This window comes from Cheilinus undulatus, linkage group 17 (assembly GCF_018320785.1).
Source record: "Cheilinus undulatus linkage group 17, ASM1832078v1, whole genome shotgun sequence".
In the NCBI taxonomy this organism is placed as follows: domain Eukaryota; kingdom Metazoa; phylum Chordata; class Actinopteri; order Labriformes; family Labridae; genus Cheilinus; species Cheilinus undulatus.
Genome location: NC_054881.1, coordinates 28547351 through 28564348, shown reverse-complemented (window position 1 = coordinate 28564348; position 16998 = coordinate 28547351). Strand labels below are relative to the sequence as shown.

Sequence of the window (16998 nt, the reverse complement as noted above, 5' to 3'; positions counted from 1 at the left end):
GAAACAAAATCTGTAGAAATAAAGTGGGAAGAGAACAGAATAGCAAAGTTCAGACCACAAGGTCAATTGGTATTTACTTATTGAAAACACAGTGAGGGCTGACCAGACAAGGCAAATGCTAGAAGCAACCTCGGCCTGAGCAGAGAGGAGGTAGAGAACAATAAAAAGAAGATTAAAATGCATACTCACCGAGCTGACTGCGTCTCTGTGCATAAGCTACCACCACAGCAGCCAGAACTACACAGCACAATGATGTCACAAGGTTTGCCATCTGTAGAAACACACACAGCAAAGTCATCAGCGTGAGCGCATGCAGGAGACAGAGAGCCGGCCAGTGAGTGTGTTCGCCTGTCGTCCTGATTGACTGACAGACCCATCGACGCCTATAACATCATGCAAGAGATAGAGAGATAGCTGCTTTCTGTATCTTCTCTGTATCTCTCACTCTATCTCTCTGCTTCCTCTCACTGTTGTGACGCCTGGAATGGGTTTTCTGTTTCTTTGGTGTTTCCTACTTCACAGACCCTTTTTTTTAATCAAATAGTACTCATTTCCGTACTTGTCTTACTGTTGTTATCCTGTATACTCTCTCTCTCTTGCTTTCCCTCTCTTCATCAGTCTAATGGGTCCATCCTCTTTGGGATGGGCTAGTAGCTCTTAAAGGTATAGTGCATCATAAACAAGCACACAGCTGATATGTAAAACAACAATACCTCATAGGCATTCTAGGTGCTTTTCAAAAGCAGCAAATTTCCCCAGGAGGCACGAACCTTTAAGATGACTATGAAACTATGATGGCAGGGCCTGCAGTGCTGCATGTTTCTGATGGTCGAGATTTACTTTCACTGCATCTTACGTTCTATGGTGAGTTTATTGTTCTCCCACAGCCACCATGTAGCCCTGTGTTGTTTCTTGTAATGAACTAGCTAAAGCTAAACTGTTCCTTTAATCCATTTATGATCCTAAGTTTATATGGAATAAATTAATTGCCTGTTTATTATTTTTTCTACTTCTATGCTTTTGCTTCCTCATGTCTTTGTGACGATGGTCTTCATGTTTCAGCACCTCTTTGTTCATTTATTTTTGTGTGTGTCTCAAATGCATTCATTTTCTATCTCTTTAGAAAAATATGGCATTTGAGCTAGTATGCTTTAGAGATTTATTTCCTAAAGAGAAGATAAAATAAACTTAGCACAAAAAGTATGGAAATTTGTGTTTGGTAGATTATAGTTTTATTTTTTCAATGCTTCTGGGAATAAATCTTATACCTTTGTTAAGCCTGTTCATTTCTTTTGTAACTGGGGCCACATTTGTAAGGAACATGCATTTATGGAATGAGAAACAGAGATGAGTATGTGGGTTGTGCCCATAAAAAAATTGCCAAATCTTCTCCAATGCCATTACCTAACCTTAATGCTGAATGAATGAATAGATTGCAAAATTGTAAGTGCAACGCTAGTAAAACATCCTCTATTTACTTTAAAACAGCACGCCATTCACTACCAAGGCTAAGAAAATCTTCCTAGCAGCATCTCAAGAGCTCATAAAAAACATCTTATCTCATATGTAGCAGGATTAATACATAGAGATGACTTTTAAATAACCTCTTGAAGAGGTTGTTAAATACTTTAGCAGCACCATCTTTGTTTGGTCTCTTATTTACTATTACTACTATTGTTAACACTAGGCATGGCATTTTGGTTTTTTCTGTATCAAGAAAAATTCTTTGATACCAGTGCCTACAAAACTCGTATTCCTGTTTTTACATGCAACAGTTATTTTAATTGGTCACATTCCATATTTTGTGAAACTTTCATGCTTCCTTATGTCTGTGAAATGTTGGCGGTCAGAGTATCCTCCAATATAAGTACATCTTTAGAGCTGGTAGGCTTGTCATTGAAATGTTTAAAGACATTCGAACAGCTTCCTGCCAAGAGGTGGGGGTTAACCTGAAGCCTCCCATTAAAATATGGCCCCATTCTCTGTCTGTTTTATCTCCCTGCACCATCTCTTCTCTCCTGGCTCTTCTTCCATCTCTTCTCTGTTCTTTTAAAAGAGAGATGAGTGTCTTGCACCGAGGCAAAGGTTGTCTGCATGCTGCTGAGACCTGCGATGAGTAAGTTTGCTGCATCTGCATCAGGAGAACAGACTGACACTAAACAGAAGCAAGAAAGGAAAGTGAATTTCCTTGTTCGTTTAATGTAAGGCTTCAGCTGTTACAAACCACTGTCCTCTCCTATTATCTCTTAGTCTTTGTGAAGCTACAGCTGTTTTTTTATGTTAACCCTTTCTACTCTTTTCCACTTTCTTCACATCTCTACTTTACCATTTTACTTTGTCTTTCTTGCTCCTTTCAGTGCAGTGAGTAGTCAACCTTCCCTCCTCCTTTCCCCTCCGTTATGTTTAACCCTTCACTCCTGTCTGTCTTGTTAAGGTTTAACATGAAAACTTCTACTCCATGTAACAGCATCTAAGAAACATTTTTATATCTGAAGGATGTTCAAGAACATGAAAAGGCTTTTACAGTCCGACTCAAATGTCACAAGTGGCAAAACAAAGATGTTAAAGACAAAAATACATGTTTTTGTAAATCAAAAAGTTAAAGATGTAAAAAATGGCTGCTTTTTGAATTATGGGGTTTGCAGTATAAAATTTAGTGAATCATTTCAATGCAACTCAAAGTATTTAAAGATCATTCCATTAGAATTGTCCAAATTTAGACACTGTAATTTTTTACCAAATGAAAGATTTAAAAATGTCAATTTAACCCAGAGGAGGTTACATATTCCCTACTGCCCATGATGTTGTTGTGCTCTTATCAAAACTAGTATACAGGTGCATCTAAGAAAAGGAAATATGATAAAATAGAAAATGTCTTTTTTCCTGTGATTTATATGAAAAAGTAAAACTTACATTCTAGATTTATTGCACACAAAGCTAAGTATTACAAAGGTTTTAATCTTGATGATAACGGCCTACAGCTTACAAAAACACAACACAAAATGTTAAAATTCTGTGAAAAAGTCCCATGTCATGTCAGTTATTTCAGTCACAAAATTCACTAAAAAACTGCCAAGGTTTCCTATGCCTTAATTCTCTCGCTCTGGTTCAGTACACACAACCACAACCATGGGAAAGACCACTGATAACAGCTATCTAGAAGACAAACACTAACACACTCCACAAGGAGGGCAAGCCACAGAAGGTCATTGCTGAAAGGACAGCTTTTCTCAGAGTGCTGTATCAAAGCATAGTCATAGAACGTTGGATAGGAGGGAAAAATATGGTACGAAATGGTGCACAAGCAATAAGTATGACTGCAGCCTTCAGAGGATTGTCGAAGAAAACAGATATAGGAATTTCGGGGAGCTTCACAATGAGTGGACTGAGTCAGTATATTAAGAGCCACACACAGAAGTGTCCAGGAAATGGGCTACAAGCGTTGCGTTCCTTGTGTCAAGCCACTGCTGAAAAGCAGATGTCATTAGTTTCTCACCTGGACTATGGAGAAAAAGAACTGGACCATGGCCCAGTTGCACTGTATTTAAGCTGCCTGAAGTCCAGTGTGAAGTTTTCATAGTAAGTGGTGGTTTGGTGTGCCATGCCATCTGCTGGTGTTGGTTTATCAAGTCCAGAGTTCTACCAGGAGAGTTTAGAGCCCTTCATGCTTCTATCTGCTGAGAAGCTTTTAAGAGATACTGATTTCCTTTTCCAGCAGGACCAGAAACTGTTTTGCTGAACATGGTACACTTGTAAACCCCATAGAGAATCTCTAGAGTATTGTTTTTCTTTTAAGTTTTTATATTTTATATTCATAGATGTGTTTTATTGGTAAAAAGATGTAGAGGGAAAACTCTGCTGTATACTGCTATTTTTGCTTGTTAATTCAACAAATCATTACTGGTAGTTTTCTTTATTGTTAGCACACTGTAGCTGTTGTAATTGCTCTAACATGTTTTAAGGTGCACAACTGATTTTTGCCAACACAAAAAAAGCCTTTTTGAGGACACTGTCAGCCATAAAGTAGAACAGCAGAACTCTAAAAAGAGCTTATTTGTGTCATCATATATATTCAAACCCTTAAAAATTCAGAGATTTTCAACTGTGGATTTTCAAGACCCACTGCTTTAAAAAAGAATCTCTTTGAGTTTAAATATGAGTTTTCATGATTAAGCAACTGCAGTAGTTACTCTAAAGAGAGAAATATTAGCTGGAAATGTGCATGCATGCGTATGATTGAGTGATAGATTGTGTGTTTGTGTGTGGGCATAGCTGTGTTTCTATTTGTTTTGTAAATGATTGGCAGCTCATATGTATTTAATCTCAGCAGATATTGAGGAGAGTGACAGGGGGTGAAATTAAAATTGCATCCCTTGTCAGAGCATCACAATCCCCATCTTTGCTCTTCAAGTGCTGGTTTGCCCATCAAAATCCAAATGCTCCGTGTGGGTGTGCGTGTGTGCATGGGTGTGTGTGTGTGGGTGTGTGTCTGTATATGTGTGTTTGCATGCATTTGGATTTCACTGGGTGCAGATGCTCCACTATGTATGTGTGCATGCTTGAAACTGTGGGGGTATTTAGCCCGTCTATCACAATACAATACAGTTTTGAAATCTGACAGCTTCAGATCGCTCACATAATGACAGCCCACGGGCGGTTAGTGCTGCAATCACAGAAACTCAATACAGCACTCCTCCCTTCATCCATCCATCCTTCCCTTAGCCCACCCATTTGTTCCTTTTTCTTCCCTTCTTCCATATTTATTTATTCATTTCTTATTGGAGGGGAAAGGGCTGAATAGGCGTGATTCTTTTGGCTGCTTAATTAAAATATATAATTCATAGCTGCGTCAAATGATTTTGCCTCTGCGTCTTTGTGGAGTCCGATTTGGGAACATTTGCATATAAATTGGAAAGCCAGGAGGGAAATACACTGGGAAGGCCAGGGTGTGTGAGAGAGAAAGACAGAAAATACAAGACCGAAAGACTCTGAAAGAAATGCACATACAACGTCTTTTGCTTTCTTCTTTTACTTTAATTCTCTCAAACTGTTAAAAGCATCCAAATTACACAACAACACAAGTTCTGCCAATTGGCACAAGAGAACATCCCATAATAGATGACTTAGAGATGTGCCACCTAAAATAGTGTTTTTGTTTACTTACATCTAGAACAGCCAGTTAGTTAGCTGTTTTCACATGCTAATTAACTATAATTAACATTAGCCTATACATAAATGACTGAAGATTGATGCTGTTAAAACATTTTACACTCTCTCACTATTATTCAATCAAAAATAACAGGGCCAAACTCCCCCTTGTCTGGCATACAGTAGTTCATTACTAATGTGTGTGAAAAGAAAACAGGGAGAAGCATCCTCCAGGGTAATAAATGAGTTCTTTGGTTTATAGCAGCAGCAGTGTTTACAGCCCTTGGGAACATCAACCAAGGCTATCAAATGTACAGAAGAAGTCAACAATAGATGACTTAAATTGTTATTTTTCAGACCATCAGCAGAAAGCAAAGTGTGAAGATGTGTGAAGAGTTCTCTGTCAAATTGAAATATCCATCAAATTAAAACAGGGGAGCTGGTCTGAAAGAATGTTTACAGCATAAAACAAAACAGATTATATAACTTTTCAAAGGTTATAGGAAAGTATCTTATTCAGCGATTCCTTTAGTGTAAGTGCTGAATTGAGATTTATGGATCGTAAAGGCAATAAAAGTGTATATGATGCAGAGACAGTGGCGCATTATCCTCCTGGGATGTAATTGGAGGTCACCTATTTCGGAGATGCTGAAACCAATGTACCTGGCATCATTGTGCTTGTTATGAAGTCTCTCAAATCACGCCTTTTGTGCCCTGCTTGATTTATATTCTGACTTAATACAACACAACTCACCAGCTTGAGAAATGTGCTGTGCATATAAACAGGGAACAGTGTCACATATAGCAGCCAGTGAAAGTTAAACAGTAGAGCCACATGACACATCTCTTGGAAGTAAAACGTAGAATCTCCTGAAGGATTTTTCGCTTTAAACCCAAAGTTTTATAAAGAGCTACAGAGCCCCGATTAAGTCTGAAATGATGGGGGAATACCAGGAAAACTTAGGACAAGGAGAAAGGGTGAAATAACTCTACATTCTTTCAGGCAGGATGTTATAATTCCATCATCATGAACAGTAAAACCTTGGAAACTCTGCAATAAGGTATCCTGTCAAGGGGGTTAACTTGTATATCAAAGGATTCGCATTATAGTAATGAGGCCTCTGTACAGGGCAATGAAGCTAAGAACTGCCTTATTTTTAAAACATTATAATTTATTTGTCCTAAACAGAGATCTCTGTGCACAACCCAGGTAGTCAGGGGTCAGTCGGTAGCAGGTCCAAAGGGAACAAAGAGAAAAAATTTCACCACATACCGAAATAGACTTTATTTAAACTTTATTATGAGAGAAAAACACATTTCACCTCTAGCTTCTTCAGGCTCGCCCAGTACCACCTGCCTACCCACCTGTCCTACATGGGAAACATGAGTAAAAAGCATATGTATATATTTATACATATATTTTTTAGGGTTGGGTTCAAAAAATGGATCCCCAGATCAATTCTTTTTTTGAATTATGATATAATTCTTATAATCCAGAGATCTTTAAGTAGGCCCTCTCCTCCTCCTGCTCCTTGCGCTACCAGTCTCAGCCTTGCGTCACTCATGCAGCCTGAAACTTACTTGAATCTTAAGCCCAGTTATTTTATTTTGTTTATCTAGGCATGTTATCAAAAGGAGCTGGGTATCTCCTCCTCACACGTAAATCTCCATCTTTGCAGCGTGAGAAGCTAAACTCCAATCGAAGTGATCCAGGGCCTTGTGAATCAGTATCAGCAATAGTTAGTAGAAGCTCTGGGATCGCAGGTTAGCTCAGACAATGAGGATTTCCGCACATTGCTTTACTCTAAAATGCTTAACCTTGACCATTCAAGGCCAGGTCTAGAGTGCTTTATTCATTTATCACATGAGCAATTAAATATGGACAAATTTTCAGTATTATTCAGTAGTATAACAACATTGTAAGTATTCCATATCCCATCTGGTGATGTGATGCAGATGTGATTCTTGGTCAACGTCTGGATCAGAGGTCCAGTGTAGTCAGAGCTATTGTTAGGTACTGGGTTGGGATCAGAAGTCATCATAATGCATGTCTGCAGTAGGGCGGTCATTGTTGCCGTCAGTCTGGGAGGGGTGTTAATCATAGTCACAGAAACATTGTACCTGCTGGTGGAAGACGAGACCCAAGGTTGAAAAGGTAGTAAGTTTACAACAGAAATACTCATGAAAAAACATGAAGGAAGAAGAAACATGAAAGTTAGACTGTCAGACCTGGAGTGAGACTGTACTCTACTAAGATCCCCAACAGATGATGCCACAAGTCATAGTAGTTCCTTTGTCTGCCATGACTGTAGTCAAGAGCTGCTCTGGCATGGTTATAAGCTTCCTGCATGGAGGCCCTAAGAGTCTTTGGTTAAGGGATGCCAAGTTTATCTACACTGCTGTGCAGAGTTGTGGATCTTATGATGTGTACCTATCATCCACATAAACAAAAACAGCAGTTTTCAAAGTCTTGTTCACATGTTCTGCAGCATTTGAGAGTAGTATACTGTGGTCAGCCTGTGCACAGTTCAAAGGTATTTAAATGCCCAAAGAACTCACAAAAGGTTCCCTCTGTCAGTGATAAGGTAGGTCAGGTAGGCATGTAGGTAGGCACACTGACAGCACATAACTTATCCCACTCAGATAAGCTGTCTAAGAAGACCACAAGGTAGGTGTTTCCAGATACTGTGCAAGGTGGAGGTCTAATGCAAAATCCCCTCCTGTGCAATCCCACAGGAAGTCAGATAGAAACCACGAGAAAAGCTAGTTTTCTCTGGCTTAGTTTGGTTAGCTGACAGACAGAACAAGTAGTGACACAACCTTTTACATCTGCTTTCATTTTGGGACAGAAAAAGCTGAACTGAAGCCTTGCTCGAGTTTTTGATGTACAAAATTGACTTGCAATGAGGGTCATGGTACTAGTTGGGTGCCATGGTGTGGTGATGGTGTTGGGCCAAAGAATGAGTTCTTTTAGTTAGTTTAGGGTGGAACATAAGCTACTGTACCTGAAACTTTTGTGGTCCATAAAGATTGCCACATAAGGCCTAACACTTCAAAAGCCCAGTTAACAGTTAATGGTAATTCTAATCAAAAGGAAGAACAAGGAACTGAAAGAAGTACCACTTTGATATGAGGGCTATTTTTGATGATGATGATTCTCTACAGCTGCCACCTGCCATCCACCTTCCAAGTCCAGTGTCAGGATGAACTACCATTTTGCCAGAAAGTCAAGTGACTCATCAGCAAGAGGTAGAGGGTAAGAGTCTTTTTGTGTGACTAGGTTCAAACCTCTAGCCAGGTGACACTGTCAGAGGTGCAGGGAGTACTGTCTGCAAGGCTCACAGGAGAACATGGCCACTGGCATGTTCCCTTCCAGTGGTTGATATTCATTAGTCATTCATTCTCACAGCTGAAAGCAAAGCTTCAGTATCAAACATGGCTTCCACAGAACCAGCGTTAGAGTTTATTTTAGTTCTCAGTGGTATGTTCCGGAGAGCATGAGAATGAGTATCCTCCAAATGGCTTAACACGTTGCTCTTATGTGGTGGGTGAGGCTCAATCAGCATCTGAAGGGAGGATTGACTTGTTGAAACATCATCTCCCTCCAGAAGTTTACCGACTGTCTGGCAGGCAGCAGGGAGTCTGCCTGCATGCTGTCTGTCTTAGTTCTTTGCTTACCTCCATCTTGGGTTAGAGTTTTGGGGGGTAGATGTCAGTTTCAGTTGTGAATGGGTGGTTGAGGGGTGGAATACTGGGTGAAGAGCTGCTGCTGGGGCAAGTCTGAGATGTAAACCCAGGCTGGAAAAACTTGAAGTAGTGGGGCTAAGTTGTCTGGTTTTCCCTGAAGAAGGCTGGCAGCTTCTTGGTCCAAGAAATGCATGCAGCTCGGGAGTTATAAATGTTCATTACTAAAGAGACAGGCATGCCGTATGTTGCAGCTCGATACTACTTGAGAGGATGTTTGAATTGAACATTGAACATGCTGAGAAGGGTAAACTCACTCAGCATATTAGCCACAACTGTGGGTTGATTATGTGCTTGAATACAGTCAAGGATACCTTTTAGGACATATCTTTCATGACTGTAAGATGGCAGAAGTCAGTTTTGAAGAGCTTACAGAATAGATTCCATGTGGCAAGAGTTTGAAACCACTTGCTAGGCTCTTTTGCAAGGAAATGTGACTTTGTTATTTGCATAACAGTCAGGTTCAGTAAAGATCTGTAAGTGCTGACAAGTAACCAGTTCACAGGGTGCACTTCATTATCCAGTATTATCATGAGATGCGGCAGGCTCTAGCATAGCATGATGTGATGCAGCAGCAAACATCCTTTATGTGTTGCTTAAATCTAATGCTCTAGACTACAACTTCGTGTCCTGGGTGGGTTTTAGTCACAGCAGGCATGTAGGGCTAAATGTATGAAGCAGGCAAGGGTTGAAGGGTTGAGTATTGGGATGGGAATATAGAGTCTTTTTTCTCTTGACTGCTCCTAGTGATTGAACCTATTGCAAGCACAGTGGCTTGATCCCACAAGGGAAGTCTTTTTGGTTGATCCTGTTTCAATGTTTTTTCCCATTAAGATAATTTTGACATTATTTTTTAATGTCTAAATGACAAGACAGAGATACATATCTGAAGCTGAGAACATGTAGCATGCTTCTTTAAAAACATGCACGTTTACAGTTAATGTTGCTTCACAGGATGTTAGCTTCAAGTTTAAAATTTCAGCAGGGCAGAAGTCTGGCAAGAAGCTTAAGATCCACTCTCACAGTTGGAAAAAATGAATATAGTCATCTGCATTATTGATTAGACTGCTGAATTGAAGTCCAGAGAAGAATGCTCAGGGACCATTGTAGCAGTAGGCTGGTACCAGCGAAGAGCCATAGTAGCATTTCCAATAGTTAGTTCAAGCTCTGGGATAAAAGGTTGGCTCAGGCAGTCAACGAGAGGACAACAGAATGGAGATTTTCATAATTCTACATTGATGTTGCCCCCTCCACACACACAGACAAACACCGACACACAAATTGTCTTTCTGATTATGAAAACTGTTCACACTAATATATGCCTGAGCAGTAGCTGCAAGTTCACCGACAGGTGTTTAGCCCCATGGGACTGCAGCATTCTGCAGCTTGTGTTGATCTGTATACAGTTCCTGTGACCCAGATGAGCCTACTATCAGCAAAATGAGAGTAATTCTACCTCATTCATTGATAACTGTGCTGTAGATTATATTTTTGATCACACACACACACACACCCACACACCCCTATATACACAAACACATAATCACACATAACTGTTGTCATTGTAACCTTTAAACCATGCTCTCAATCCAATAATACAACTTCTATTTCCCCATAAAGCTTTTCTTGCTAACACTAATTCTCTCATCAATCATGCAGGATCACTGCAGATTACTATGAAGCACTGAGGAAAGTAATATGACTGTTTTGTGTGTAGGTGTGTGTGTATGCGTGAGAGACATGGGGGATGTGTGCGTGTGTGTGCCTAACAGTTGGCTGCTGGCATTTTGGTTGCGGCTCACACACATCCAGTACACACACACTGATGTGCTCTGTTGGCATTTGGAGTGTTGATAGCTGGATTGGCTGTGACCTTTTTCACAGCCATTGTGGCTATAATTGCTCACTAAGGACAATGTGAAATTGTGACTCAAGAAGTAGCTGGCACATGTCTATAAACACATATGTGTACATACAAATGACTGCATTTGGCTTTTGGTGATAAATTCAGTCACTGATCACATGTGACTTATCTCAGCTGGCTGAGATTTAGAGGACCAGAACACATCAGCGACTATGTATCATGTATCCTGAAGCATTGCTGCTGATGTGGTGTTGGTCAACATACATTTGCTGGCAGCAGTAAAAGTGTACATCTTACAAAGCAGTGATGAAAACACATCCTTGGCATATACCAGTTAAGTAACTGCCAAGGAATCTTTATAGATAGCATTAATATAATCATTACTAAGCATTTAATAATTTTAAATATAAGCGACAGTAAATAAATTGGCTTCAGATTGTGTGTACTTAAACTGCTTTTATAATCAAAATGATCAAAAATGATCGTGCCTCATTGTGCCTATGTCAGGTAACAGATTGCTGATGTGCATGTGAGAGTGCTCATTATGTGTTTGTGTGTGTGTAGTGCATATGTGTGTGAGGGTGTTTTTTGTCTCCGCCCGGCCATCTGGACCTCCTTGTGTGTGTAGAAGCAGATTTAGGTGGTTGGAAAGCTCTGGAAAAACATGGTGTTACCTCCAGCCCTCTCACCTCTGAACTCTATAAGTGTATCAAAGCTAAGAAAACAGAGCACTTTGTGTGTTGGAGTGTGTGGCTGTGTGTTCGATTGGTTGTGTGTGTCAGCATTCTTAGAGCCTATAAGGCTTTGAATGATGGGTGTAGACTCCCCTTTGTGAACAGGGAGGCTCCAGGAGCTACCCACCGTGTATGTGTGGGGGCGTGTGTGTTTGTGTGCATGCACGCATGTGTGCGTTCGGGTGTGTGTGTGTGTGTATGATGAAGAGTGTGATGTACGGGCTGTGATGTTCTGAACAGAGGTGTTTTTACTGGGAGTTAATCAGAAACAGAGCTGAAGGCTTACCCACAGAGGATAAAATGTACACACGCACACGCACTCACACATACACAGTTTGAGAAGTCACTGCCCTACCTTTATCTAAACCAATAACACTGACCTGGGATAAACATCATTTTTGTTTTTCTGGGAAAACATTTTTATGTGATTTACTACTGAAGGCCAGTGCTACCTACTATGTATAGTTAATTGAAAAAAATCAGGCCTAAGATGTTTAATAAATCTCAGTCTGACTCAGCAACCCTGATTTTTTTTGTCCAACATCTCAACAGCCAACAGAGATATTTTTGCCTTTTTTCAATTAAGTGTGGGTACCTGACTAAAGAAGTTACTATCTGAGGGAATAAGATAATTGTGAATTAAAAATCACGTATTGCTACAAACGCAATAAGTAGTAATTCACCGTTGACCAGTATTAAGTAGGGTAATTATGTCTGTATCTGTTTAACCCCCATAAATATTCTGCTGAGGTTTTTTTGTTTGTTTTTTTTTTTTTGTTTCAAAGAAATAACCCCTCCTTCTCATTTGATAGGGCAATGCAGTTTTATTTTAACCTACCAAAACATCAGTTAGAAGCTGAATATTGACCTTTGAACCGTCCAAGTTGAAGTATTCATTTTGGCCAGTTTGATGAAGGGGTTGGTCTCCCAAAACCAGACGATGCTATGTAGGGAATAATTGCCTATTCTTCTGACCAGTTTGTAAGCCTGATTTTTTTTACATGACTCAACATGGGGAAGTTTTCCTTTTTTCAGTCATAAAACTAACCAATATTTAACTTCTCACACAAGTTTCAAAGTGTCCAACAGACTCCTGGCCTAAACTTATGCAAATATTAACCCATGTCTTGGAATATTTTTTTGATATTGAGAGTAAAGGAAATTAAGAGTAGAGATCTACTGCTAATTGTTTAAAGAGCATGAGACTAACAGATTTAAATCATTACATAAACAACATATTTTGTAAAGCTGTGCTTTTCTTTTTCATACTTTGGACCTTAGTTCTTTCTAAAAACACCATCAAGGAAGATGTTCTTGATACAATTACAACAAAAACAACAAGTAACCTTGACTTAAATATATAAGGGTACTTAAATGTAATAAGAAACAGAAAACTTTATCAAAATAGAATATTTCAAAATGCATAAAAAGAGGACAAAAAAACAATTAAAAAAAAGACTAGTATTTCAGAACTGTTGACCTGCTGTAAAATTATGTTCATTTTGCACTGATTTCTGCATCAATGCGATTAATGGCATGGAGATAGTTCGTAGCACTGCTCAGTTGTTATGAAGCCCAGGGTGCTTGATAGCAGCCTTCAGCTCATCTGTGTTGAGTCTGATGTCTCTCATCTTCCTCGTGACAATACCCCAGATTTTCTGTATGGGGTACATATCAAGTACAGTAATAGCAAACTGGTTTGTGGTAGTTTCATCTTCACTGTGGCAGGTGCCAAGTCCTGCTGGGAAAGGCAATCGCTATCTCCATAAAGCTTCTCAGCAGATGGAAGCATGAAGTGCTCTAGAATCTCCTGGAAGACAGCTGACAGCGTTGACTCTGGACTTTATAAAGCACTGTGGACCAGCACCGGCAGATGCCATATCACCCCACACCAACACTGACTGTGGAAACTGAAAACACTGGACTTGAAGCAGCTTGGATTATGTCCTACCCCAAAGTTCCTCCAGACTCTTGGACCTTGATTTCCGAATGAAATGTGATATTTACTTTCATTTGAAATTTGGATCTCTGAGAAGCAGTTTTTTTACTCCTTAGCCTTGGTGATACACTAATGACATTGTCTGTAGTTTAGAAGTGGCTTGTAACCAGGAGCATGGCACATGTAGCCCATATTCTGGAAACGTCTGTGTGTGGTGGCTCTTGACACACTGGCTGCCGATTTAGTCCACTCTTTGTGAAGCTGCCCTAAGTTCTTGAATCTGCTTTGTTTGGGAATCCTCAAAGGCTGAGCTCATCCCTGATGCTTTTTCACCATTTTTTGCCACACTTTTCACAGTCAGCTTTCCATGAATATGCCTTGATATAGCACTCAGCAAAAAGCCTGCCCTTTTAGCAATGATCTTCTGTGGCTTACCCTCCTTGTGAAAGGTATTCATGATTGTCATCTGGGCGACTGTGGCTCAGACGGCACAGCCATTTGTCTTGTAATTGCAAAGTTGTGTGTTCGATCCCCAGCTCCTGCAGTCACATGTCTATGTGTCCTTGAGCAAGACTTATCCTCATTTCGCTTTCACTACTTCGTCAGTGGTGTGTGAATGGGTATGGTTGGGATTTGCTAATACTGATGGCCAATTCTCATATGAATGTGGAGTGAATAGGTGTGGCCTGCTTTGTTGATGACTAAAAAAGCGCTACACAATCTTGAGTCCATTTACAATTTACAACTGTCAAGTCAGCAGTCTTCCCCATGATTGGGGTTGTGTGCACTGAATAAAGGTTCAGGAAAACTTTGCAGGTGTTTGGAGTGAATCAGCTGATTGGAGCTCTTTTCAGGACCCAAATAATTGGTAACAAATTGGAGCTTTTCACAATATTGTAATATTTTGAGATACTATTTTTTTCTCAGAGCTTTAAGCCATAAACATCAAAATTAAATCAAAAAAGAGCTTGAAATATTTCACTTTGTGTGTGATGAATCTGGAACATATGGGAGTTTAACTTTTTTCACTAGTATACCTCTTTTAGCCCTCTCAAACTACTTAACACCAAAATGCTAAAGAATCTGGACAGAAAGGAACTGGAAGTAAATGTTCACTGTGTTCCAAGCAGGGAGATAAAGATGGATAATCAAGTCACGTTGGAGGAACAATGTTAGCTGACGATGAACAATGCCTCTGTCTGTTCTTGGGTTTGCAGGAGGTTAGACCAGATATTTGGTATCAAACAGACCATGTCAAAACTGTGTTGTTCATAAGCCCTATATCACTGCCATGCCTTTTAATCAGATATTGTGTATTTTTAATATTCAAACATTCTAGATAGATTTTTGTACCCTGTCAAGGAAGTAACTCTGGAACTGTCTGCAAACCTAGTAAACCCTTAAAGACTCTTGATTGTGTTTAACCTGATTTTAGTGCCAAAAAAGAGCATTTTAATTTAAAGGATTTTAGTTTTTAGTAAAAGAGCTTATTTTATCTTGTTTTAGTTTAAGCATCCATTTTATCTTGTTCAGTTTTTAAACTCTGTGAAAATAAAAATTTTTCACTGATCACGTGGCCTTTTAGTTTTTTCTAACAGTGGAAAGACTTTTTATGCTGATGTAGTTTTGAAACTTTTATCATTGTGTAACAAAAGCAAGCTAGCGGGGGGAAAGGGAAGGGGGAGGGGGAGGAATCGTGCCACAGTGCAGTTCGAAACAACTGGGCCTAATGCGAAAGCGCCCTTAGTTTTATGTTATTTAATGGATTATTTGCCTTTTGTAGCAAAATATTTACTTTAATTTTTTTTTTTTTATCGTAAGCTGGTAACCGTGCCGCCACGGTCAAACCTACAAGTTGCAACTGGTGTTTCACATTTGCTAATGGCCGTGTTATACGGTGACGAACAGCTGAATATGTCCATGGTTGTGGTGTTTATACATGTTATTTGGTTGAATATTAACATGTTCTTCTTCTTCCTCAATCGACAGACTATGCAGTTTTGGTAAATTACTGCCCTCTACAGTCTGAAATTGTAACTGCTATTAAGGGGTGTCCCATCTCTAAATCACAAGATGACCCTTACACTTGGTTTTGAGGGGCGAATTAAGACTGAGGGTCAAGCTTGAGGGTAAGATTGAGGGTTAAGGGAAGAATTGGGATTCAGCCAAAATGTCCTATTGCATTTATAGCTATCGTGTTTGTGCATGTGTGGGTCCCTGTGTGTGCGTGGGTGTCTGTGTGAGAGAAAAAGAGGGAGAGAAAGGAAGAGAGGGTTTTTGTGTGATTGCTTCCCTGCTATGTGTTGGAATCTAAAAAGAGTATGTTTACTCAACCTGTGTGCCAAGCCTCTTTCGTAAATATAGAGGATACAGTGGAAGCATAGACTGGACACACACATATGCACACATACACACACACACACACCCACACACACACACCCACACCCACACCATTATGCACACGCATACCACACAAAATCCATCTGTTGAACTATCCACTGGCCTCTTCCACAGGAGTACATTTCTTATTACCATCATGTCCATCAGTAGAGTGGCCTTTTTCTCACATGCAGACAATATTGTACAAGCACACACTCACACAACATATACCGTTCTGCCAGACAGTAACCTGACACACCAGATGACTGTTTCATACATATTCATTAAATGGGATGCGTTTCACATTCATCTGTGAAACCTCCCATACAAAGTGTTCGGGAATGGCAGGAATTTTAAAAAGATTATATAAGATGATTGGACAAACATTCCGTCACATTCGATACAGGCCAATAAGAGTGACAAGCCAAAATGAGGTGGTAAGCATCCGCGGCTCTGGTAAGTAACTAGAGCTTAGCAGGCAGGCTAATAGAATAAAATATCTCCCTCTTCTACAACAAGTAGGACTTTCAGTGTGGCTCTTTGCTCCTCTTTCAATGAAGAAATTGCTGTCCAGATCAGACAATACTGAAGACGTAGATTTATCTGCACACCAGCAGCCACTGTGGCTCACAGACCAACTAAACCCTGAGCAACCTTTAGTGCAGATGCAGAGTCAGGAAAAAAAAGCTGATCAACACAAGACCACACATGCATACTTAAAGAAGAGGAAACGATCTTATAGTTAGTGATCAAATTCTGTATAAATAAACAGAATCTTACACAAATCCTAGAATATTCACTACTCATGCACAAATATACACTCAGCAGTTAAGCACAAAACCAGCATGCACCAGGAGTTGGGTGGTCCAGAACCTCTGTAACCAGAAAAACATACTAACTATATTGCTGCATTCACTAAATACAGTTGCATGTTTATGTCTTCATTTTGGGCAAATACATGACAGAAATAGAGTGTGGGTGTGGGCATGTGGGTGTTTGTGTTTATTCAAGGGTATTTGCATGTTTCAATGATTGCATGATGAAATGAAGAAAATAGAAGTGATTCTGCAACCCTACTGGTCAGAAGTCAACATAATGAAGATTCCTAAATAAAACTCTCTACAGTGATATTCATAAAAAAGAACTTGATTTGTTTATTTATTGTTTAGTAATTGCAGAGAGAACTGGAT

At 39.7% G+C, this 16998-nt stretch overlaps 1 protein-coding gene across 3 annotated transcripts in view; it reads right to left on the bottom strand.

Annotated features, from left to right (window-relative positions):
- cntfr (ciliary neurotrophic factor receptor) overlaps positions 1-16998 on the bottom strand; it is a 324273-nt gene that overhangs the window by 176802 nt on the left and 130473 nt on the right. For 2 of the 3 annotated variants that reach the window (XM_041810169.1, XM_041810168.1), the window contains one exon: positions 190-271. In XM_041810169.1, the coding sequence (XP_041666103.1) occupies positions 190-271 (82 nt within the window). Of the gene's footprint in view, positions 1-189; positions 299-16998 lie in introns of those variants that run through there. The other variant, XM_041810167.1, reaches the window with a different exon arrangement.